The 26,333-nt window shown below is 33.3% G+C and overlaps 1 protein-coding gene across 13 annotated transcripts in view; it reads right to left on the bottom strand.

Annotated features, from left to right (window-relative positions):
* si:ch73-103b11.2 (myosin phosphatase Rho-interacting protein) overlaps positions 1-26,333 on the bottom strand; it is a 50,391-nt gene that overhangs the window by 12,278 nt on the left and 11,780 nt on the right. For 4 of the 13 annotated variants that reach the window (XM_051097682.1, XM_051097683.1, XM_051097679.1 and 1 more), the window contains exons 4-17: positions 18,228-18,379; positions 17,510-17,594; positions 16,267-16,320; positions 15,551-15,734; positions 12,758-13,469; positions 7,780-7,942; positions 7,459-7,566; positions 4,570-4,626; positions 4,387-4,455; positions 4,222-4,311; positions 2,799-2,908; positions 2,321-2,359; positions 541-1,267; positions 312-428 (exon numbers count right to left, since the gene is read on the bottom strand). In XM_051097682.1, coding sequence (XP_050953639.1) covers positions 312-428; positions 541-1,267; positions 2,321-2,359; positions 2,799-2,908; positions 4,222-4,311; positions 4,387-4,455; positions 4,570-4,626; positions 7,459-7,566; positions 7,780-7,942; positions 12,758-13,469; positions 15,551-15,734; positions 16,267-16,320; positions 17,510-17,594; positions 18,228-18,379 — 2,667 coding nt within the window. Of the gene's footprint in view, positions 1-311; positions 429-540; positions 1,268-2,320; positions 2,360-2,798; positions 2,909-4,221; positions 4,312-4,386; positions 4,456-4,569; positions 4,627-5,967; positions 6,188-7,458; positions 7,567-7,779; positions 7,943-12,757; positions 13,470-15,550; positions 15,735-16,266; positions 16,321-17,509; positions 17,595-18,227; positions 18,380-26,333 lie in introns of those variants that run through there. The other 9 variants (XM_051097680.1, XM_051097686.1, XM_051097687.1 and 6 more) reach the window with 9 other exon arrangements.

Here is a 26,333-nt window from a genome sequence, read left to right as displayed (position 1 = left end):
AAAAAGAGGATGACAAAAGATGAAACAGATACAGAAAGTAGAAAAGCACAGCTGAAAGCTTGTCAGATGTTTACATTTGTTATCTTCAGCAAACTTGTGGTTTGGTTACAAGCATTTGAACCAAAACCCAGTCAGAGCCCAGGAAAAGAAAGACATTGCAGATCAGTTAGTACCACTCATGCTGAAAGTTTTATCAACACCCCAAAAATTACATTAGTACTGAAATCAAAAAAGCAAGAGACACAAACACAAAAAGTACAGAAGATATTGATTTCGGTATCTTTTTTGACTAGGCCGATCTGTTTGGGTACCTGGAGTACGTATCCTTCCCTGGCGCTCTGCTCTCTCCCACGCGCATCCTGAAGTTGCTCCTGTAAGATGCTGTTCTGCTGCTGGAGTCTCGCCAGCTCCCTTTGTGCCTGACCTAACTGTGGACAACAGAGGACATGAGAGGACATCAGAGGAAGGCAAAAAGATCTGAATGTGGAAATGTGGGACATTTTATGATGGAAAGTGAGGCCAGAAACTCATGTTTCTTACCTCCTTTTCCAGTGCAGTGGTCAGCTCTTGTGGAAGGACTCTGTCTCCAACAGGTACATTTGAGCTGCCAGTGATCGGTACCTGCTTCTCCTCTCTGAGGGGCGTTGTTTCTACCTGATGCCACCTCTGCTCAATTTCCACTTGGACGTCTGAGTTTCTGCGGTCCACACTTTGACTCTCGACCTCTTGCACCTCTCTGCCATGGTCTACATCCATTCTCACTTGTTCTTGTGGCACTTTATGAGGGATCTTTGACGGAGGCTCCGCCACCATCGTCGCATTGACTGTAGGTGCAGTCTGATTGTGGTGCATATATTCCTGCATGACTTCTTCATCTCGCTGTGGCAACTTGTCAGTATGGCTGGTAGTTGTAATTGAGGATGATGTCTGATGAGAGGAGGAGCTAGAGATGGGAGAGGAGGCAGCAGAGGAGCTGGAGGAAGGAGAAGACGAGATAATGACTGAAGTGTCTGCCCTCTTTATTGAGGGTTGTCCGCTCTCGTTTTCCTGTCCTGGGCGGAACTCGGACCAGTCAAAGGTTTTAGACCGTCCCTCACGCTTGTTGACTCGGCTCTTACGGTGATCGGAAGGAGGCGCGGAGTCTGTGACGTCCTCGTGCGCCTTTTTAGCTTCAACTACAGAGGTGTTAGAGAGTTGCGAAGAGTTTGAAGGGGGTTGGATGTAGTTTTGCTCCACGTTTGATCTGGTTCGCTCTTCTGGAAGGGAACTGTGAGGCGAGAAGATACTGAATCAGTTCATCAGTTCAAAATGATCCCTTATTTGTAGACACAATTGTACTGTACACAGTGTTAAAGAAAAGAAATGTGCCACAGCTGCCTAAAAACACATTCCCAAAACGCTGAAGACAGGATGGTTTGATTAATGGTTAGTAGGGTGAGGAAAACCATCTGGTCACTGCATGGCATTCAACCTTTGTCAAACATGTCGGTAAACACTCATGTAGGCCTGTGCTGCAGGGCGCCTTCTAAAAATGGGAACTGATGCAATGCTATTTTTTCATCGCCTTTAAAGAAGGAGGTGGCGTAACATCACAAGGGATGGATAGACACTGGTGAGTTGTGAACATCAAAATGCGCTGTACCAGCCTAACTTAACTACCCGCCAATACCTGCACTTAGTTTTAATGCATTTAGTTTTAAAATTTGCCTTATTAACCATGATTTTCAATCAGACTATTTTTTTGGTCTAAAATAAAATGTATCATCCAATAGTAGATGACTGACAGACAAATTATGCCTTAGGGTGTCCACAATTAACTTGTTTAATATAGGTCTATCCAGTGTGAAGCTGAAAATGTCAATTCATTCAAACAGGATTTCACACATATCACTTTATCGTCTTGCGTCTGGTTAGCATGTGGTGTGAAACAGCTGGAATGTCAAATTAGGCAGACGTGTTAAGTGCATTAAATCAATTTAATGTCATTAAACACGTCTCAAAAATTAAAAGACCAAAACAAAACATCAACACCACTATCGTACTCCAAACACCACTAACAACTCCAAAATAACCAAGCATACATCGCAAAGGCTCTTCTACTCCATTTAATTCCATAATTGTAAACAACATTAGAAATACTAAATTAACAGCTCAATTATAAACAGAGTAAACTGGAAAACAACACAGGCGAACCGGAACAGGAATTATTGGCATAGCAGACACAAGCCAGAACATTACGAAAGCACGTCGCTACGTTTAGCTCTGACATAACAGCATAAACACACACACACAGGTCAGAATAAGAAGTGGAAATGCCAACCTGGGCATAAGAACTGAAAGTTTCAGAGACACGTTTTTCCTGTAGCCGGAGCAGGAAAAACACAAGAAAAGAAATTATACAGGCAAGTTAGGAACAGAAGAAAAGAGAAATAATTACTAACAAAAACAGTGAAGTTTGAGGAACCATTTAGGAGACAGAAAAAAAACTCAAGAGGAAATATGGAAGTTGACGTGCTCAAATGGTAAGCATGAACTGTTCAGGTAAGGTTGTGGATCTTTAAAGGTAAAATTTGTCATTTCTGTGCCACCAACTACCACAAACTGAACCGGTCTGCCGTTGGACGGACAAACATGTAGTCCCAGTCCAAACTCACAGCATTGAAAAAGCTGATTGTTGTCAACAGAGGTGCAGAAATGGCACATTTAACCTTTATAATACAGAGTATACCAATTAATTCACAGATGGAAGTTTTAATGTTTGATGTTCTTTTCACATTTAACATGAGGTAGAAGCTCACCGTGTGACATCAGGAGCGACGGTGGGCCGCATGTTCTTTAGAATGGCTTGAATCCAGTTCCGACGTATCCCAGAAGTCATAGCAGACAGCGTGAATGCTCCTTCCTTACTCTGAGAGGACAACACGGAATATTTAAAAGCAAAATAAATAACTCAAATGTTACGATGTACTATAATTTTTTAATAGCTCTCAAAGACAAGTATTTCTGTGAATTAGTGATTTATGCAGCTCAACATATTTTAGATGCAAAGAAATATAATGTAAATGTTTATATTTTTAATAATATTATCTATTTAATTGAATATTGAATAAAATACATATTCAGAGCATAAAAATTATATTAATTACAGAAAATATTACCAGATTTGTAATCATTTAAAATAACTTTACAGGCCTATAAATCACAATTCTTTGATATTTCCACTTGCTATAACTGTGGGACACTGCAAATCACAAAAGAAATTAATAAATGCGGGTCAGTCCTACATCTTTCATTCAGAAACAGTATTATTTCACAAGAAATGATACAATTACATACAAGCTCAAGTGAAATTTAAGATCAGACAGGAAGAGGAGTTTCAGACGTGAGTTTAGCGTTCTGTATCCAAGGCATAAAGATAGCAGCCTGAAGTTATATTTACAGTTGTTATTCATTTCTTGACACTGACGCCCCGCTGTTCGTCTGTACACAGAGACGGCCAACGCTTTCTGCTATTTCTGACATCTCTAAAATAACTTTAAAAACAGCGCCGGGGAACCTACAGTTATTCGTCATCTAGATGAACAACACAACATCAAGTACATCTCAACGGCGTTATTAATAAAACACAGGAGCATTAATGTGTGTGAGATTTTTTTCTGTCATATCACTTATAAATCATTAATCCTAAGTATTTTATAATACTGCTGTTGCTTGAAAGCCATTAATTAAAAATTAGGTGACCACTATCTGAAAAATCTTTACATTTTGATATTAAAAACAAATATAATATAAGTAAAATATTATAAATATAAGTCAAAAGAGTCTCAGATGAGCGTGTGATGTGTGGCATTGGACCTGTAGGGTGTTATTTCATAGGGATGTGATGATGTCACGGCTGCTGACAGATCAGGTGACATTAGTGATGAAACAATGCTTAGTGAGGAACAGTGCTAGTGTTACAGCTAACATCACCACAGCTTTATTTAGGTGGGAAAACATACCATTGCATACCTACCAGACATACTTGTCTAGCATCAATACTTCAAGAGCTCAGGGATGAATATTATGACTGATACATATATTACAGTATGAGTTAAGGTTAGCTAAAATAGCCGGTCTGTTGCTCTGATGTAGTTCATTAAGCAGTTTTGGTATATACATATACCTTTATTATAAATATGAGGTAAAATATGACTGAAACAACAACGCAGCATCACTCACAAGGATTTGGAAGCCATAGTTCCTCTGAACTGGGAATTCGGTCACATCGTAGCACATGGAAAGATCGATCTCTCCATCCAGATCGGCAGCCTGAGGAACACGACGGACGTTGTTAAACAGTCACGTGATTAAAAAATTAGTTTAATCGCTGATGAAAACACATACCTCCTCAGCGATGGAGTCTCGGTAGAACCTCAGGCTCTGATCGGTCAAAACAAACCAGTGTTTCTTCCACTGATGAATACAGAAGCAGAAAAAAGTTTTGAATAACCTCCATATTAAATATTCAAACAACACTAAAGCACAAGGACATCAATTTCTGAATAGTTTTATTTATTTTAGACTCACCAATCCATCTTCGTACAGTTTGGTCATCCATCCTTTCTTAAAGTTCAGCAGGTCTGGCTGAAAACAGATGAGAATAATAGATGCAATTAATAGACTACCAACATTAACAACGAACAGCTAAATATTACTGAACATAAAAAACAAAAACACAGTTTTGCAATAAATGTTTTAGAGCAAAAATTGCTTATTTTAAATAAATAAATTATTTTTTTTTTTTTATTTAATTTTAATTTAATCCAGTTTGATGCTCATTCAATTCAATGCAATAATTCACTGGAAAAAAAATGGATTTATAATATTTACATTATAAAAATGTTCTTGTGTTTCATGAATGAGTCCCGATGAGCTTATTTTTCTGATTTTTAAATACATTTTGCCTTTTAACTTAACTTATCTTGTAGCCGGTTTATTTGGTTTAAGAATTAACACTTAAAAATGACATATTTTGCCATTTTTACAAAATGCACAATATGGTTATTTTTTATTTTATTTATTTAGTATGTTTTATGTTTTAAAATTAGTAATTTCATTATTTAAAGCAATACAAATAAATTTCATTAAAAATTAATTAAAGATTGATCAAAATAATAAAGAATTCATTTTTATTTGATTTATTTACAATATTTTTAATTCAATTAAAATGTATTTTATTTAAATATAAATACAATAAAATAAATAAATAAGCTTAATTTTCAACTATCCCTTATTATTCACCTTATTAAAAACTTCTATTTTGTTGTTTATCATTTTTTTCCTACATTTTTATAAAGAAAATTAATGGCAAATATATTTCCTGAACCCAGAGCATCAGAAAAGTGACTCATTCCTATTCCCTTGCCATATTTTGTTAGTAATTGTGAAAAAATAATTAAATAAATCACAATTCATGATATTTCAACTACTTGCTATTTAAAAAGGGGTTTGGGAAATGCTGTTTTGAAGTACTGTACATGCAATTAGCAACATATAAACACTTTCAAATAAGACATCAAGAGTTAAGACGACATAAACAAACATAATAATGTAACTTTTTTAATGTAACTTTTTATTTTCATTATATGTACTAAAAAAAAAATAAAAAAAAAATAATCAATAAAACAACACATATAGAAAAATAAAATAAAATTATATATTCAAAAGAATCTGCATTCAAACTTAATAAAGACCTAAAAATGACTTCTGCATCTTAAATCCACGATTAATCACAGTCAGAAGGCTTCCGCACAAACACAAGCAGTGGTCCCTCACAAAGCCATAAACAAACTAATCTACAACCTAAAATACCACAACCAATAATAATATAAACACTCCACCATCTAATGCAGGCGTATAGAGCAGATCTGGAGTCGAGATCACACCCACCGGCCGTTTGCTAGCTAGCCGTTAGGTTCACAGTACCTTAGTCTTGTTGAGTTTCATCTGTGACCTGTTCTTCACACGCTTCTGACTCACATGCCGTCTTTCTGTGTGTATGAACATGAATCTGTGTTCTCATGTGTGTGCGTGTGTGTGTTTGGGCATGTGTCGGTGTCTCTGGTCCTAACACTCTGAGCGAATGCTATTTATAATCAGGGGTGGTGAAGTGGTTCTGGGTTGGGTTTGCATGAACGAAGTACTAACAGCTGAAACACACAGACGCTCTTAGACAGCCTCGGAATCCCTTATAAATAATCACGCTGTGTTCTTAAGAGCAATTTACTATAGAAGCATATTTGCGTTTATATGACACTTACAAACTTATTAGAACTGGCCTCAAATGTTGCATGAAGACTATGCAGTTTTTTTTTGCATATAATGCAATATAATTGTAACCAACAATGTAAAGGTTAACTACTGCATGACTCAACAGTCATAGACTTCTGTATCTTAATGAAATACAGTGACACAGAAAAGGAAAGCTGATCCAGAGGTCAGGTGGCTGTTAAGTCTTTAGTCATGCACATCAATCTTCAAAGGGCCCCTTTGGGACTTTTACAATGTAATGTATATTAAAATGACACATTCATGCACAACAAATTATTTCTGGCTAAAAATTAATTGATTTAGAGAAACATAAGATTATGCCGATGCATACAGAATTATGTGGCAGCATTTGAAATGAAACTGACCCTATTCACACAACTTAATTTAAAAAAAAAATTACACGTGACTATATTTACAAACTATACAATATTGTTTAATTTTTATTTGATTTATTTAGTATGTTTTTAATTCAATTAAAATAAATAATTCCCTGATTTAAAATAATAAATCAAAGTACAATATGGTTAATTTTCAATTTGATTTATTATGTGTTTTTAATTAAATTAAAATAAGCAATCTCCTTATTTAAAATAATAAATCAAAGTACAATATGGTTAATTTTCAATTTGATTTATTTAGTATGTTTTTCATTAAATTAAAATAAATAATTTCCGTATTTAAAATAAAAAAAAATCAAAATACAATATGATTAATTTTCTATTTGATTTTTTAGTATGTTTTTAACTAAATTAAAATAAATAATTTCCTTATTTGAAATAATACATCAACGTAAAATATGATTAATTTTCAATTTGATTTATTTAGTGTTTTTAACTCAATTAAAATAAATAATCTCCTTATTTAAAATAATAAATCAATATTTATCAAAATTAATAAATCATTTTTATTTTATTTATTAACTATATTTTAATTAAATTAAAATGTATTTTATGTAAATACAAAAACAAAAATATAAATAAAGAAATACGCATAATTTTCAAAAATCCTAAAATTCTATTATGCATAATAACAAGCACTATTTAATATAATACATTACCATATATATATATATATATATATAGCAATTAAAAACGGTCAATTATATCCACAATTAAAAGACATTTATGTGAATTTGTGTGGTCTTACAGTCATGAGTGTCTCTGTGGCTCTGCGATCCAGACTTTTGGCCCTGCGGTAACCAGCTAGTGAAGAAACGTCATCTGTCCGGCCTTTAGCTGAATCCAATGAAAACTCCTGCAACAGTTTATGAAAGTAATTCAAAATGAATGAATTTAAAGAAACTTCAATACGTTACTGCTAACAGGCCTCCTTGAAATTTCATCATACAACATAGTTTTGACTCTGACATCTAACTGGTTGAGAATAGAAGATCTCAGAACTGGTTTATTACTAGAAAATGTTCAGTCTACTCATTTAAAATGTTAAATTTAAATGTTAAATGAGTACCTGTTTCTGGTTAGACAGGCGTCTCTCATTGCGTCCTGCTCTCTGATTGGCTGTTTTAGAATAAGAAGGGGCGGGGTCTGTTGAAGAACTCGTTGTGTCCATTTGTTCTGGAGTGCTGCCAGTGTCATGAGACTCAAATCTCTCAATGACCTGTGAACGTCTGCTGCAAAACACACACACAGATGTCAGAAGACAAACAATGGGAAAAATACAGCAGAATCAGACACATTCCTTTCATCACAGATCTTCATAAATTATTTCTAACTCCAAAGTAATGCCTTAAATCATACACTGAGTTAAATGCAATGCATAATTCATTAGGCTCATAATGTATAATGTCCTATACAAATATACACTTCTGTTCAAAAGTTTGTGATCTGTAAGATTTTCAATGTTTTTTAAAGCAATCTCTTCTGCTCATTTATTTGATAAAAAAAAAATACAGAAATAAACAGTAAAACTGTGAAATATAATTACAATTTAAAATAACAGTTTTGTATTTTAACATACTTAAAAATATTATTTATTTGTGTGATCAAAGCTGAATTTTCAGCATCATTACTCCGGTCTTCAGTGTCACATGATCCTTCAGAAATCACTCTAATATGCTGTTAAAAAGATTTCTTTTTAATGTTTTAAACAAATCAGCATATCAGAATGATTTCTGAAGGATCATGTGACACTGAAGACTGGAGTCATGACTGAAGAAAATTCAGCTTTGCATCACAGAAATAAATTATATTTTAAAGCATATTAATATAGAAAACCATTATTTTAAATTGCAATAATATTTCATAATATTACAGTTTTGTTCTGTATTTTTGATCAAATAAATGCAGATTTGATAAGCATAAGAATCTTCTTAAAAAAAAAAATCATTACAAATTTTACTGATCCCAAACTTGAACGACATATAATATTTAATCAAAACAAATTATTTAAAATCAATCAAAATAAATAAATGCTCATTTTTACTCATTCCCTAATTTCACCAACATAAAAGTTAGTTGTTTAGAATTTAATCTTTAAAAAATCCTAAAACGTTCAACTTCATTTTAAAAGTGTTGAATGTAATGCATAATAAATAAACTAATAAATGCATTATTAAATAAACATTTCAACATTTCTACCTAACACTGCAGGATGTTTACATCTACCAAGGAAGGATGCTGGAGAATATTTCATGGAAAAATTAATAAAAAAAAAAAAAAAAACACTTCCTCGGTTCACTTCTGGTCAGTCAGCTGAATCTGACCCCTGTGAATACCCTCAACACTGTCTTAAGTCAAACAGGAAATGTTGTTGGAAATGTTTTTCATTGTTTTCCCTCTATTATGATATTAAACCTCCAACGTTGTACATCTTGATTGTTTCAGAACAGCTCAGTTTTAATTAAACCAGATTGGATGAATTACATTAGTAATAGTAATGTAATTATTGCAATTAGTTGTAAATACTTCTTATTTATAATGCAGCAACTCTTGGCATGCATTGGAGTTAGCAATCACAGACAAGCTTAATTTCCTCTGCAAAATTGCCTTTAGAAGAATTTTGGTGTTTAAAACTGTAAAGCTTTTCTCAGCAGTGAGTTTCTGAGATGTTAGCATGTCATTGATTGTGGTTTTTTTTTAACATGATGAATTTGGTCTTAAAAGAGCAGATGGTAGAGCAGAGGGACAGACACAGGAAACCAGCAACAACAGCCATGAGCAGAACCCCAGACACCATCAGTCTTTGTCCCAGTGTACACCCATGTGTTAGTAGTAATAATTTATTTAATAATTTATATTTACACCTGTTTCACACCGAAATAAAGCAGCAGCATATGTGCATTGTTTTCACAGCGTTTCTGATGCACAACATTAAAATACTTCATACAAATAAATAATTTCTTAATTTAAAATAAAAAAGGTAATCCCTTGTTTATACTTAAAAAAAACACTCTGTATTAATATATACAAATATTGTAATTATTTTAATTTTTTGTCATTTGTTAATTATAGGCATAAATAAATATTATTATTAAATGTCATTATTATAAATAAATGTAAAAAAAAAACATATATATATATACATAAATAAATGTGTGTGTGTGTATATATATATATATATATATATATATATATATATATATAGTTTATAAGTTTATGTATTTATTATAATTTTGTTTATATAATTTAATATTTTTTCATATAAATATTTTATACATTAATAACATATTTCTCATAAATATGTACATTAATTTGTGTGTATTTATATATACTTAATACACATATATACACACAGAAACTCAAACTTTTATTTTGTATGTGATTAATCGTATATATATATATATATATATATATATATATATATATATATAGAAACGTCTTTCAAAAACATTTAAAAAAATCATAATGTTTCCAAATGGTACTGTACTTATATAAAACCTATTTTTTTTACATTTATGAAATAACCATTTATTACATGTTATTATATTTTCAGTAAAAGTATTTATTTAGAGGGTCCTAAGAATAATTATAATACAAGTACACAAAATCATATTTAAATGGTAAAAATTGACCAAAATGGAACTTAAACCTCAAAGTCAGACTATAACGGATTAACTGTCTATGCATCATTGTGCTGCTTAGGCGGCCAAAATAAATAAATACGTGCCAAATTAAATATGCGCTGCTTGCGGTGTGAAAAAGACTTTAGTTTTATGTGTTTGATTCTGAGATGTGTCTGTGTGTTATAGTTTGGCCCCAGCAGGTGGAATGAAAGTAAGCAGTGGGCGTGTCAGTGGGCGTGGCAGGGCGCGGCACAGGGCAGGAAGTGCAGCGTTTCAGAAGACTGCCTGAAAAAGAGAAGAAACAGATCAAATAAAAAGCAAAAAAGAGCTGAAGACACAGAAAAAGCATGAGAGAGAGAAATCAGAAATGAAAGGAACAGCGCAGAACATTTTAAAAATCACAGATACAGAAGTGAACGGCACAGCGTTCAGGACTGCATTGGGATTCCTACAAAATGGAAGAGAGATTAGGCCGGAAGTCCGGTTCTACACAGTACTCACTAGGTGGCGCTAAAGCTGCAAGTATGAGATGAACGTCATGATTCTGAGTGCTAAAGGCAAAGCATTATCTCAGACGGTTTAGCAGCGCATCCTCCCTGCATCTCAGTTTCTGAACTTGTACGTCCTTAGTGTCACTGACAGGTAACTGGCTGGTCTTTCCTGTCTGCTCCAGCAGGTGGAGGTATAACCTCCACGCTCGCTCAGAGACGTAAACACAGCAGGCGTGTTGGCTCGTGTTGAACGAGCAGATTGTGTTTATACTGCAGGGGAAGTAGCTGCGTATCTCTAGTTCCCTGTTCAGAGCTGTATCTCCTCAAGTACATTTAGGCTTATTAGGCTATAAAACATTAATGCCTCTTAACAAACACTTCATTTCAATGACTGAAAAGTATGTAGAATATGTGTGTCATTGGCTCTGGTACAAACTCTAGTGACCTACCTACCTAGACAGCATTTTTAGGCATCATAAACACTATTAATAATTAGAGCATCAAGTAATTAACTTAACTACATGTTAGTATTACAAGTGCACAAGTAATTTCTTACTCATTCCTTCTATTGGAATAAACTGAGAGCAAAATATATTTTATTCAAAATGAATTCAAATGGTATTTGTGTATGCTATTATTGGTAAATTTGTTTGTTTTTTATTTATTTAAATATTTAAAATGATTATTGATATTATTATGAAATATTTACACTACCAGTCAAAAGTTATTGAACAATAAGAATTTTAATATTTGAAAGACCTCTCTTCTGCTCACCAACCATGCATTTATTTGATCCAAAATACAGCAAAAACAGTACAATTTTGAAATATTTTTACTATTTAAAATAACTTTTCTATTTGAATATATTTTAAAATGTAATTTATTTCTGTGATTTCAAAGCTGAATTCACGCATCACTACTCCAGTCACATGATCCTTCAGAATCATTCTAATATTCTGATTTGCTGCTCAAACATTTATTATTATTATTATTATTATTATTATTATGTTGGAAACAGCTGAGTAGAATTTTTGTAACATTTCAAATGTAACATTTTTTAAAAAAATATTTTAGATGTTTTTTCATCACTTTTGATCAATTTAAAGCATCCTTGTTCAATAAAAGTATTAATTTCTATAATTTCTTTCCCAAAAAAAAAAAGCTTTTTATTTCAGATAAATATATTCATTAAAGAATCCTGAAAAAAATGCTTAGCTTTGGTCACAGGAATAAATTACATTTTAAAATATATTCAAATAAAAAATAGTTTTTAAATAGTAAAATATTTCAAAATTGTACTGTTTTTGCTATATTTTAGATCAATTAAATGCAGGCTTGGTGAACAGAAGAGACTTGTTTACAAACATTAAAAATCTTACTGTTCAAAAACCTTTGACTGGTAGTGTATATTAATTTAAAAATATTGATTATAATATTATTAATGTTATTTTTTAATAATATTAATGACTATTATTAATCTGTGAATCCTGAAAATATTTCAAGATTTAATAGAACACTTAACTGAACCTTTAAGAAAAACAGGTGTGCATATGTGTTTTTTGTTGAGTATCATATTTGATATATCAGGTTTTTATGCCTCATACAGTATAATACAGAAGAAAATGGAAGGAAAAAACACCTGGATTTAATTCAGAAGCCCAAACAGAGCAAACATGCAATCTGTTTTGATCATGTTGATCATCTAGATCATCTATCATCAAATAATTCAGTAGGCTTTATTGAGTTACAGTTCCTATCTTAGCATGTCAGACTACTGGAATCAACTGCAAACGTTTTTTAAACGCTGTTTTTATGTGTGGCACACATGAACGCCACTTACAAGAGCTACCGCCCATGTATAAACATGCTGTCTAAGAAGATATGGTTTGAAACAGAGCCTTTGTGTGTGTATGTAACTGTACAGGCTCGTCACCTTCGTTCACGTCCGAACAGGCGTTCCACTTCCTCCCTGCCCGGGCTCCTCGTGCGCGCTCGCAGCTCCTGCCGTTTCTGAGTGGATCGGTACGCATCCCGATGACTGAGCCTCCGCGCTCGCGGCACGTCCGCCAGGGCAGCGTAACCCTGCCCACCTCGCCCTGCCCTGCCCGAGGCTCCGCCCACACGGCTCTCCGGACTCTGCTCTGAGTCTAAAGAGCTCTGAGAGGAAGACAGGGACGACGGGAGGACATTTGCATGTGGGTTTGGACTGGAGAGCCTGTCCGGGCTGGGAAGGGGGCCGAGATTTGCATCCGATGAGGCTGGGAAATCCAGCGATGGAGTGTCCGGCTCCTCTGATTTGCTAAGTCTCTGCGTGTTGTGTTTGCGGGCGCGGGCGTTAGATGTAATGCCGGAAGTGTGCGTGTTAGCAGCGCTGTGTGGGTCGTGTAACGTGTGTTTGTGTGAGCTGATCGGAGAGCTGAAGAGCTCAGGATCAAAGGAGAGATACCTGGAGCGAGAGGAAGAGGAGGATGTGGTAGAGGAGGAAGAAAGCAGAGGGGGCGGCTGCTGCTGCGGCGGTGGCGACGGCTCTCGCTCCTGCTGGCGATGATGCTGACGTTCTTCGTCTTCTTCGGGTTTGGGTTTTTCCAGCGAGAAATATCCGCTCTCGACCCGTGGCTTGCGACCAACATTTGAGTTTCCTGAATCTGAGCGTGAGAAAGAGTCAGTTACCTTTATAAAAATGTACCATGGTAACATTACAGCTGCCAAAATACCTAGTTACTACTGTAAAATCGTTCTAAATGAATCTGGGAGCTCTTTCAAACAACGCAAGACGCTTTGAGAATCTGTCATTTAGTTTAATAATGACAGTGGTGACTAACAACAAGTCACCGCAGTTTTATTGAGGCAACAATCACGGTAGTATTTCGTCGGAAATGACGGTCACTGTGGTTTTAGTGAGGGCAGTGAGCAAATGTAATTAAACGTTCCTTTCGTTTAATGTGTTTACCCAGAAATCTGAGGTCAAGTGACTGTATTATGTGCGAAGTGGACATTTAGGATGAAAAAGAGTTTCCTTGTGATGTAAATCACTGAAATAATCACATGTTTTGAACATGATGACATGTGACGCCGTAGTCAGAGTAGATATTTAACAAGATTTTATGACGAAAATACGCCAAAAACTTACCACCACAATAAAGTGTAACAAGCTGTCCACTTTTTCAGTGGCTTTGGTTCGAGAAGCATTTTTCCCATTCGTTTCTCCCATAGGGATTTTTAAAAAGTCTTTGTTTAAGAGTTATAAGCCATGAACCAAACCAACTAGCCATAAATCACAACAGTATAAACTGAATGTACTGGACAAAATGGGGCACAAGTGAGGGCTTTAATGAGGGAAAGAACTACGATCCCATGAGGCACTGTCAAAGTAGATGGATAAATATAAAACTATTTATTTAAAGATGTTGATTGTGTACTTAGAAAACATTTTTAACATTTATTGCAAAATATGCATAAACACTACCAGTCAAAAGTTATTTTTTTAATGTTTTTTTTATGTTAAGTCTCACCAAGATTGCATTTATTTGGTCCAAAGTACAGCAAAAACAATATAATTTTAAAATATTTTTACTATTTAAAACAACTGATTTCTATTTGAATATATTTTAAAATGTACTTTAATCCTGTGATTTCAAAGCTGAATTTTTAGCATCATTACTCCAGTCACATGACCCTTCAGAAATCATTCTAATATTCTGATTTGCTTCTCATTTGCTTATTTGCTTATTATTATTATTATGTTAAAAACAGCTTTTTTTAGGTTTTTTTGATGAATAGAAAGTTCAGAAGAACAGCATTTATCTGAAATAGAAATCTTTTGTAACATTATAAATGTCTTTATCATTACTTTTGATCAATTCAAATGCATCCTTGCTAAATAAAAGTATTAATTTTGAATGGTATAGTATATAATGTTACAAAAGCTATTTATTTCGGTTAAATGGCGACCTTTAGATCCTAAAAGGCACTCAACTGTTTTAAATATTTCTAATAAGAATAATAATAATATTAATAATCAGCATATTAGAATGATTTCAGAAGGATCATGTGAGACTTAAGACTGGAGTAATGGTGCTGAAAATTTTGCTTTGATCACAGGAATAAATTACATTTTAAAATATATTCAAATAGAAAACAGTTATTTTAAGCAGTAAAAATATTTTTGCTGTACTTTGGATTAAATAAATGCAGGCTTGGTAAGCAGAAGATACTTCTTTAAAAAGCATTAAAAATCATACTGTTCAAAAACTTTTGACAGGTAGTGTATATACACACATTTACACACAATTCTCTCATTTTAATTCTCTGATTGGTGAGATTTCTTTGCTGAATCATGGATAGTTTTACAGTAGAATTTTAGCTGTTAAACATAATTACAAACTTGCAGTTCACAGTAGGTCTGTCTTTAAAGGTTTGTATAGCTACAAATCAATCCCTTTATAGAGAAAATGGATTTTTACTTTTGGAACCCAATTGTTGCACTCTGTGCTACATTGTTGTGGGTGGTTGCCACGGCATTGCTATAAAGTCGCTAAGGTGTGGCAAGTGGCTGTTTGAACGTTTGATACATTTGTGTATAGAATGTTGGAGTTCAAATTTTCAAATTTAAATTTAAAATGTATTTTGTGGATTTCAAAATCTTGTCGGCTGAATGATTGACACCCAGGTTCAAGACAGCATGTCGTAACCTTGTTTGTTTCAAATGAATTCTGTGTTTGTGTACCCAGCTGACTCAGGCTGCCGGTGCTGCAGCTTGTCGGTAAAGTGGCTCGACTCCATGTTTCCTCCTGCCACAGGGTGGCCCGGGTGGACGGGACTCGCTCTGCGTGAGCTATAGTGCTGGGAAGACACACCATACTGCTGCTGCTGCTGGTACTGGTGACCGTCACCTTCGCAGGACCCGGTTCCTGAACACAGAGAGAAAGAAAGAGAGAGACATGCAGACAAGCATAATATTTAACTAACACATAGTCAAGAACAAAGAGCTCTTTGATGTCAAAAACACCTGTGTGTGTGTGCAGACTGATACACACACGAATGTAACTGTCTAAACTTGCAGGCTGATAACAAATGAGCTATTGTGCCATGATTTCATACATACGCTGATTTACCCTGAGCACCACACCCCACACTAAACACACACTCGCAGATTAGAGTTTGTGTCTTTCCTGTTTCCACCTGACCGCCCAGTAATACCTTTTTGATTAAATCATAAAATCACTCAGTGCATTTTTCTGCATGAAACCAAACACACACACATGCCTGCGTGAGCCACCCAGCATCCCAGCAGAAGCACACACATGAGAATTATTTATTGGACAAAATATGACAAGATTCCTGCCAATTATATGATCTCCAAAAAAACCCCCTGAGTTTATGTATTGATTAGATTCCTGTGCTGCGCTCTGATTGGTTGGATCAAGCTGGTTCTGGACTTACAATAAACCCATTGATGTTCTGCTGGGAGCATCGACCTGTTAGCAGATCAGCAGCCTGATAAAACACAGGTCAGGAGGTCAGAGCAAAGTAAACATCCTAACGATACAAACAATCCGTTTAAAAAAAAAAAAAAAAAAAAAAAACTTAATTATTTTATTAACTAGAGGATTGAGTAAAACTAACAACAACAACAATAAAAAGACAAAATGTGACACTGGACCACAAAACCAGTCTTATGTTGCACGGGTATATTTGTACAATACATCGGATGGGTTAAATTTATCGATTTTTCTTTTATGCCAAAAATCATTAGGAAATTAACTAAAGATCATGTTCCATAAAGATATTTTGTAAATTTCCTACCGTAAATATATCAAAACTTAATTTTTGATTAGTAATATGCATTGCGATGAACTTCATTTGGACAACTTTAAAGGCAATTTTCTCAATATTTTGATTTTTTTTGCAGATTCCAGATTTTCAAATAGTTGTATCTCTGCCAAATATTGTCCTAACAAACCATACATCAATGAAAAGCTTATTTATTCAGCTTTCAGATGATGCATAAATCTCAATTTCGAGAAATTTACACTTATGACTGGTTTTGTGGTCCAGGGTCACGCGCTGCACACTTGTTTGTTGTAGAACAAAACAAAAAATATAAATACAACATCAAAACCAATAATAATAATAATATAGCTATATAGCTAGAAATTATAAAACATACCTTAAAAAATGATTACGAAAAAAAGAGCATTAAAAAATTAAATATACTTATTTATATTAAATATAGAAATTGACTTTAGGATAAACTTTTTCTCTAATTTGTGTACTAGCCTTCCAAGCAGATCTGTGTCATAAAATCCTGATTGGTTGATCAAAATGCTAAATAAACCATCTTATCTAAGGACTAGAAATAAGGGTTTTTCTGAGCTACCCGTGCATGAAGATGAAGAAACACCTTCAGATTCCAGAGTAGATTCCTTTTGCTGTCATTCACTGAATGAGGTGAGTGAAATAGTTGGCGAGGTTTTGTGTGTAGGTGTGTAAGTTTGTAAATGTAGCTCAAGAAGTTCAAAGCTCATGGTTTACACGGCAAAACTCAAACACACATCAATTATATCCAGACGTGAACACAGATTCAAAATTTAAAAATGTTTGCTGGTTAAGTTAGTTAATGCTAATTTTGGGGTGAAATATTCCTTTAAATCTCTCGAGTCAGTGTATCTGTATATATGTTTACCTGTGGCGTTGGTGTTTCCACTTTCCGTTTCTTCTTCTGGTTTTGTTTGTTGGTTCGTGGGAACACCATCAACGCCTCCTGCCACCTTAAAACACAAACAGCATTTGGGAATTATTTCCAAACACCAATTAGGTAGTAAATTCTTATCTACGTATACAGACTGTAATGAATGTATTTCACTAATTACAATTAGTGAGTGGTCACATTAGTCATTATTTCTTATTAATGTGTAAAAACAAACCCACATTAAGCTTAACCAGATGAACAAATGAAATGAAAACATCTAATAAATATATTTTATATGCTTATCTGCAAGTTATATTCTGATCTGTTACTCTACAAAATAGCAACCTAGTGATACAAATGGCTCTATGACAAATTGCTTGCGGTGTTCCGCATTTTTGAAAGTCACTTTGGATAAAAGCATCTGCTAAATGAGTAAATGTTAATGATTAAATGTATCAAAGTCGTGATTAAATCTCCAACAGTTTACAGAGTGAACGTGCATGCGGAAATGAAAGGAAAAACATGCTTTTTCAAAACATAATTAATTGTGGGGTATTAAATTTACATTTTAAATGAACCACTGTCCCTCAGTAGTTCATCACATCAATACAGTAATGTGTTAAACTGCACATTAACATCAGACCGTTGTAACCATATATGATAAACACTGAGATATTAACACTGATTCTTCATCTGTGTGTGTTTAACTCACCCATGGATGATCTCTTTGCTCTCAGCACGTATGTAATGGTCTTTCTCCGGTGTGCAGATGCACAGAGAGTGTTTCTGACCCGTCCGGTTCTCACCGTCCACAACATCCACACACTGATTCAGGTTAATGGTGCCCTGTGGAAGAGTGCTGGCCTAAAACACACACACACACACACACACACATATTTATGATAATTATGTAGCTTCACGACTGTTTTAAGTTTATGCTTGAGTAGCATATTAGAATGACTGCTGAAGGATCATGTGACATTGAAGACTGAAGCACTAATGCTGAAAATTCAGCTTTGATCAAAGAAATAAATTAAATCTTAAAATACATTCAAATAGAAAATGGTTCTTTTAAACTGTAATAATATTTTGCAATTTTACTGATTTAACTGTATTTTAAATCATTCTTAGTGCATGTTCAAAAACATTAAAGCTGACTTTTGAACTGTAGTTCAAACTAAAAATATCTATTCACATGTGTTATGGCTGATTTTAAATCACCAAGTACGTCTAAATAAACATTGTCATGAATAATATTTGTACAAAGAGCCTCAACAACAACAAAACTCTCATTGTGGAATTAGTCATTTGACAAAGACATGTGTGTTTACTTGGGTATAGTTTGAGGATTGATTTATTACTTATTAAAAATGTTCTTTTCGGATCATTGTTTGGTTATTGTAATTATAAATATCTTAATATCAAATCAACAAAAGTCTATGCTGCTCATCTAGGTAGCTAAGTAAACGTGTGTGCGTTTGTGTAAATGTGTGGCACATGACCTCCCATAAATACACACCACAAAAACACCACAAACCGGTTCATTCTCCCTGTATTTCTGTCATTCCCTGACAAACCTCCTCCAACAAACTCATCCAAGTTTCTCTCTCACCTTCTTTCACAACATCTCTTGATATTTTACTTCTTGCTCTTGACTAGTTGCAAAATTCCTTTTTTGTTTTGCAGCCAGCACACACACACACACACACACACACACACACACACACACACACACACACAATAACTCTTTCAACAGGAAAGACTGACACACACAGAAACAGTGACCAAGCAACACACACATACTCATCAGAAATTTGGAAAGACGAACAACACAAAACCCTGGAAAAAAAACAGGCCTTCACAAAAACGTTTCTTTTTCAAAGTTGCGTTTCCAGCTTCCTTTTAATGGCTTGTTTACCGCGTTTCACTTCAGTGCCGCTGTTGAACGAGCTTGTTTGTTTTAAAACCACTGATGACACGATGCCGACACATCTGAGTGATGACAGCAGAGGTGCAGTTAAGGCTGCTGAGGCATCATGGGAGAAATTCAAGTTCCATAAAAGAGACATCATACATTTTTAAAGGACGGCGGGGGGTTTTTAGTCCATGTAATCATCCCAGCAGGGTTCACTCGCGGGCAGAAAAGCCTCTTTAACCTCCCCTAACATGTGGCCTAACCAAACCTAACATTCATCATCTGCTTGCTTTCTGTTTTTCAGAGTGAAATCAACTGCTCCAAATAGGTGTGTATATTTATTATGAAATATGTTTTGATTAAGCATTTTCATCTATTATTCTAAAATATTCCTCACAACTGTTTACGTTAAAAGTCGGTAACAAAATTTTATTACAGACGGATCTGTGCTATGTGAATCATATTTGCAGATCAAAGTTCCTCAAGCTCAAATATTGTGTTTGACTTCTGCCCTCTGTTTACTGCCAGACTAGTTCCATCTAACTAACCACCACTGCACTTTTTTACCCACAACCTGTGCTCATTTTGGTCCTACATATTTAAAAAAAAAGTGACATTTAGATCTGAAACAACATTTAAAAAGGATATGAGTAGTTAAACTTCTCCAATTTCTTTGTCGCAGTTGTCCAATTTTTTTAACATCAAAATATCAGGTAAAAAACAAATTATAAATATAGATACAGATTATATAAAGATAGATAGATGCCATATATGTATAAAGGAAAGTGTATATTTTAGGCGCGCTAACTAGTCTCCATTTTCAGCTGTTTTTGCATTTAACTTCAATGGTCATGCAGTATGACAAATTAATTTTAAAAGTATACATATTCTATGTAGTCCACAAATGAGTTCCTTATAACTTCATGTTTAACAATCATATAAGAGTTTATAAAAAAAAAAAAAATTAATTAAAATAAAAAAAATGACATTTAATTTACAAAGATCAATGAAAAAGAATATTTAATTTTTTTTTAGCATAATTTAAAATAAAAATAATTTTCAGGTGAATTATAGAATGTTACATAGATTATAGCGGGACACTTCTTGAAACTATATGTCAACTACCCATATTTATTATAAATATTTATAATACAATATAAATGTTATATATATATATATAGTATATATATAGTATATAGTATATATAATATATATATATTATACTATATATATAACATTTATATTGTATTATAAATATTTATATCATTATATTATATATGTTTTATTTTATTTTATTTATTTTTTTAATTTTATTCCTACTGTTAACTATTAATTACAATTCTCTGGCCTCAATAAACTCTTGCTGCTTATCAATAGTTAGTTTTAGGATTAAGGGCTTTATGTGCTTTCTAAGTACTAATTTCTAAGTACTAATAAACAGCCAGTATGCTATAATATACATGCTAGTCAATAGTGAGAATTAGTCCCTAAAATAAAGTGTTACCTAAATTTTATTAAATCATTTTAATGAATTATGAGCTATTCATCAGCTTGCAAACCCCAGTTTGGAAATCTCTGATCTAAACGGCTGATAAACTAGGAGAAGAAACACATGCGAATGAAGTGGAAACATTGTGATAATGACAAATCGCATTAAAACTCCTCTAGTGCTGCTCTGCGTCCCGTTGTCTTTAGAGAGGTGCCTCTGGGAACGCTGCCCGACTGACTGAGCGTTTTACGCAACACAAAGAGACTGCTGAATCTGTTTTCAGCAAACCCATGCCCACAGCTTTAACCCTCAACTGGCCCACAGGTCAGCATCAAGGGACCATTCTGATGAACCGGGGCCACTGAGGTCATGCATTACAACATGTATGTTCAGTAGCAACCCGTTTAATCACAAAACACACATGCATTGATCCACAGATGCAACTGGTCTGAAAATAGCAGCCAGGCTTCTGTTGTAATCTTCCTCTCATCCTGTTCTTCCCTCCTACACATGTCTCTCTCTCTCGTGGCTCTAAGTCCAATGGGGGCGGACGGCAGAAGAAGAGGAAAGTGAACGAGAGAATGATAGAGAGAAGGAACGCAGGACTGTCAATTGATTTTAAAAATGCAATCAAACTGATTATGTAACAAGCAATTACTCACAATTCATTGCATATATCAATATAGAAGCCACAAAATAGAACAAAATAAGCCCTATCCAACATTTTGTACATTGAATACCATGTTTCACGCTATACACTACCAGTCAAAAGTTTTAAAATGTTTTTAAAGAAGTCTCTTCTGCTTACCAAGCCTGCATTTATTTCATCCAAAAGTACAGCAAAAACAGTAAAATTTTGAATAATTTTTACTATTTAAAATGACTGTTTTCTATTTAAATATATATTGAAATATAATTTATTCCTGTGATGGAAAGCTGAATTTTCAGCATCAGTACTCGAGTCTAGTGTCACACGATCCTTCAGAAATCATTCTAATATGCTGATTTGCTGTTCAAAAAACATTCATTATTATTATCCATTTTTAAAACAGTTAAGCACATTTTTTCAGGACTCTTTGATGAATAGAAAGATCCAAAGATCAGCATTTATATTACATTACTTCTATAATAGATAAATGCTGTTCTTCTAAACTTTTTATTCAAAGAAACCTGAAAAAAGTCTATTAAGCTGTTTTCAGCATAATAATAATAATAATAATGATAATAATTAATGTTTTATGAGCAGCAAATAAATATTAGAATGATTTCTGAAAGATCACATGACTGAAGTAAATGATGCTAAAAATTCAGCTTTGAAATCACAGGAATAAATTACATTTTAAAATATATTCAAATTGAAAACAGTTATTTTAAATATTTTAAAAAAAATGTCAAAATTTTACAGTTTTTTTCAGTACTTCAGATCAAATAAATGCAGGCTTGGTAAGCAGAAGAGACTGCTTAAAAAAAAAGAAAAATCTTATTGTTAAAAAAATTGACTAATAGTGTAAATTGAAATTTCATGTTCATTTTTATGGTCCCTATGAAATTGTTTTTACACTATTCTTTTCCTTGTGTTGATGTAGTTCCTATTGAAATATATTTTAAAAATTTTTAAATATATGAAAATATTTAAATATTTTGGGTCAGTTTGCAGGAAATACTTTTTTTTTTGGTAACACTTTACAATAAGTTTTTTTTTTTTAACTACATCAGTTAACATGAATAATACTTTTAAAGAAGTTATTAATCTTAAATGTAATTTTTAACATTTACTCATATATTATTAAAATCAAAAGACGTATGTGTTAATATAATATTAAAAGAGACATCTTTTGATTTTAATAATGTATTAGTAAATGTCTAATGGACCTGAGCTAACATGAATTAACAATGAATAGCTGTATTTTTATTAACTAACTTTAACGAAGGAATATATTGCTCATTGTTAGATAATGATAGTTAATGCATTAACTAATGGGACCTTACTGCAAATGTAACCATTTATTTTGTCAGCTTTTAGATGTAAACTAACATAACTGCTAAACACAAAGCAAACACACATGAACTAAATGTTATAATGCAAAACAAAACAAAAAAAAAAAACGAACGAACATGAAAGGAACAGTTTTAGAGTTTCCATACTGTAATGATAGCTAATGGGGTCCAAAACAACAACAATAAACTTCCTCTGTATAGACAAAGACTTTTTTTTTAATGTTCTTTTGTGTTCTGCCGAACAATGAAGGTCATGTGGGTTTGGACAGACATGAAGGTGATTACACAATTGAATTTTTCCTTTAATGTTCTGAATAAGCCTAAATAAGCCTTTTTTAGATTCAATTTATAGGTGTTCTTGACATGTTTCGTAAGATTCACCACTATATTCTATATTGTAGGGTTTGAGCGGTCGTTATGGAAACATGTTGGAGAGCAGCTATAAATATAGCGTGAGACTCAAGCATTCAAGCGTTCGACGTCCAGTCAACACCAGACATCCTGACCTCTCATGAGACCATTGCGGCCACTTCAGCACCTGTTTCTGATGGGACCGATACAATGAAAACCCTGCTGATGACATCAACACACACACATACACACACTTGTCAAAATCATCTGCATTAGAAAGCATTTCAAGTGGGTCTGTGTGTGTGTGTGTGCGTAACACAAATGTGACCCTGGACCACAAAACCAGTCATAAGTGTAAATTTCTTGAAATTGAGATTTATATAATCTTATACCATCTAAAGGTGGAATAAATAAGCTTTCCATTGATGTATGGTGGATACAACCATTTGAAAATCTGGAATCTGAGGATGCAAAAAAATCTAAATATTGAGAAAATGGCCTTTAAAGTTGTCCAAATGAAGTTCATAGCAATGCATATTACTAATCAAAAATTACGTTTTGATATATTTGCGGTAGGAAATTAACAAAATATCTTCACGGAACATGATCTTTACTTAATATCCTGATGATTTTTGGCATAAAAGAAAAATCAATAAATTTGACCCATACAATGTATTTTGGCTACTGCTACAAATATACCCGTGAAACATAAAACTGGTTTTGTGGTCCAGGGTCACAAATAGCAATTTCTGTTATAAATGTTTTTTATTAATGTTTTGAACTAGCTGTTATTTTTATATTTTAATTTTTCATTTTAGCTTTTCATTTTAGCATTTTTGTTTCACTTGTTGTTATTTTAATTAATTTTAGCGTAAATTAATCATATTTCTATTTATTTTTATTAGTAATTTTAGGAGGCTTCATTATATTAATTTTTTTTAGTTGGCAATGCAACATTTCAAATTTTCATTTGAAGTTTTTCATCAGCTATTCAAAATCGTTTTAAATTGTTACATAGTATACAGAATACAGTTGAGGTCAAAAGTTTACATACACCTTGCAGAATCTGCAAAATGTTAATTATTTTACCAAAATAAGGAGGATCATAGAAAATGCATGTTATTTTTTATTTAGTACTGACTTGAATAGAATATTTCACTTAAAAGATGTTTACACATAGTCCACAAGAGAAAATAATAGTCGAATTTACATATACTTAATTCTTAATACTGTGTTGTTAAGTGAATGATCCACAGCTGTTTTGTTTTTTTTTTGTTTTTTTAGTGACTGTTCATGAGTCCATTGTTTGTCCTGAACAGTTAAACTGCCTACTGTTCTTCAGAAAAATCCTTCAGGTCACACAAATTCTTTGGTTTAGATACTTACAGAAGATACTTACATGCTTCCCAGAAGACACAATAAGTTAAATTTACCCTGATCATCAAATTCAAAAAGTTTACACCCCCAGCTATAAACTTGACCTGAATTACTTTTCTAAAGAACAGTGGACTGTTCTGTTCATCAATAAACAAAAAAAAAAAAAAAAAACACAGCTGTGGGTAATTCAGGTAACAACACAATTAAGGAATCAAGTGTATGTAAACTTTTGAACAGGGTCATTTTTATAAATTCATATGTAAACATCTCATATGTAAAATATCTTATTCAGGTCAGTAATAAATAAAAAATAACATGTATTTTATATGTTCCCTCTTATTTTGGTAAAATAATTAACATTTTGCAGATTCTGCAAGGTGTATGTAAACTTCTGACCTCAACTGTACATATAGTATTTTGTACTATTGTACTATTGTGTTGTCAAAAACCAAAATACAGTGCAACCACTACAGTGTGATTCACAAACAAATGACTCAAAGGCTTTCAAATCTGTTCATGAATCACTCAAAAGGACTCACAAACTATAATTAACTCATTAACTGTTGAAGCCATCATTGCTGTCTGACCACATGTTTGTGTGTAAAGTAATAGTTAATCTAAAAATGAATCGTTTACTCATCCTCACCTCTTCCGAAACTCGTATGACTTTCTTCTGTGGAATATGAAGGAAGTTATTTATAGCAGAAGGAGTTATTTACAGTAGAAGACGATGCTTTCCAAGTAAACAGCTGTCAAGCAAGATTTTGAGTGAATAGTAACTCTTTAGTTACAGTTTTAGTCTGTTCTTCACGCAAATCAGTAGTATGTCTTCATAAAATCTGGAATATAGTTTACAAGTCACATAGACTGATTTTTTTTTTTTTTTTTTTAATTTTCACTTCAGATTTTGGTAGTCCAAAATTAATTTAACTAGCCTGAATAAAAAAAGACATAGGCTGAACATCACTGCGGACAAATCAGCATGATCAAAAACATCCGTGATTGCATTTTTTTCTTTGAATAACAAGTCAAGAGACTAGGAATGCAACAGACAGTCCGGATCATATTACAGATTTTGAGCCACAAATCGGGTCATTTTTCTTCACTAACTTAAGAACACTTTCGTACTTCTTCTAAAACTAGTAGCATATCTAATAAAGGTCAAACATTTTAAAGACAAGTAAACAGTCAGTAATAAAATGAGAACAAATACCACTGCATAGTGTTTACTGTATACATTAAATATAGATTCATCTTTGTTAAAGTTTAAGATCAAATGCACAGATCCAACATAATGATGCACATGCGATTTCTTTTTCCACTGTTTACGTTCACGTAAGACAAAACTGACGAGAATGATTGTCAAGAGCCGTATTTCTGTGTGTTTGTGTTAGTGAATGGCACAGATGCGCCGTTTTGTTTACTACACACATACGCATGACGTTCGTGGTGTTTTCAGCCTCTGCCGCCTCAATATGGGAGTACATAAACACATGAACATAATCTCTAGATCTGCTCTGAGAGTCACTTCCTGAGCATTTTACCGTTTCTTTTGCGGAAAACTACTGTCATATAAGCAACCCGTCAAAATAAAAGTTTGGTTTAACTTGACAGTCAAAAATATCAATATATTACTTAATGTAAAGATAGTACTACTACTACTAAAAGAAAATTATTAAAGCAATGTT

The sequence above is a fragment of the Labeo rohita genome, chromosome 24 (assembly GCF_022985175.1).
Source record: "Labeo rohita strain BAU-BD-2019 chromosome 24, IGBB_LRoh.1.0, whole genome shotgun sequence".
In the NCBI taxonomy this organism is placed as follows: domain Eukaryota; kingdom Metazoa; phylum Chordata; class Actinopteri; order Cypriniformes; family Cyprinidae; genus Labeo; species Labeo rohita.
Note: the sequence above shows the minus strand (reverse complement) of the source record. Positions and strands in the feature narration are given on the sequence as shown.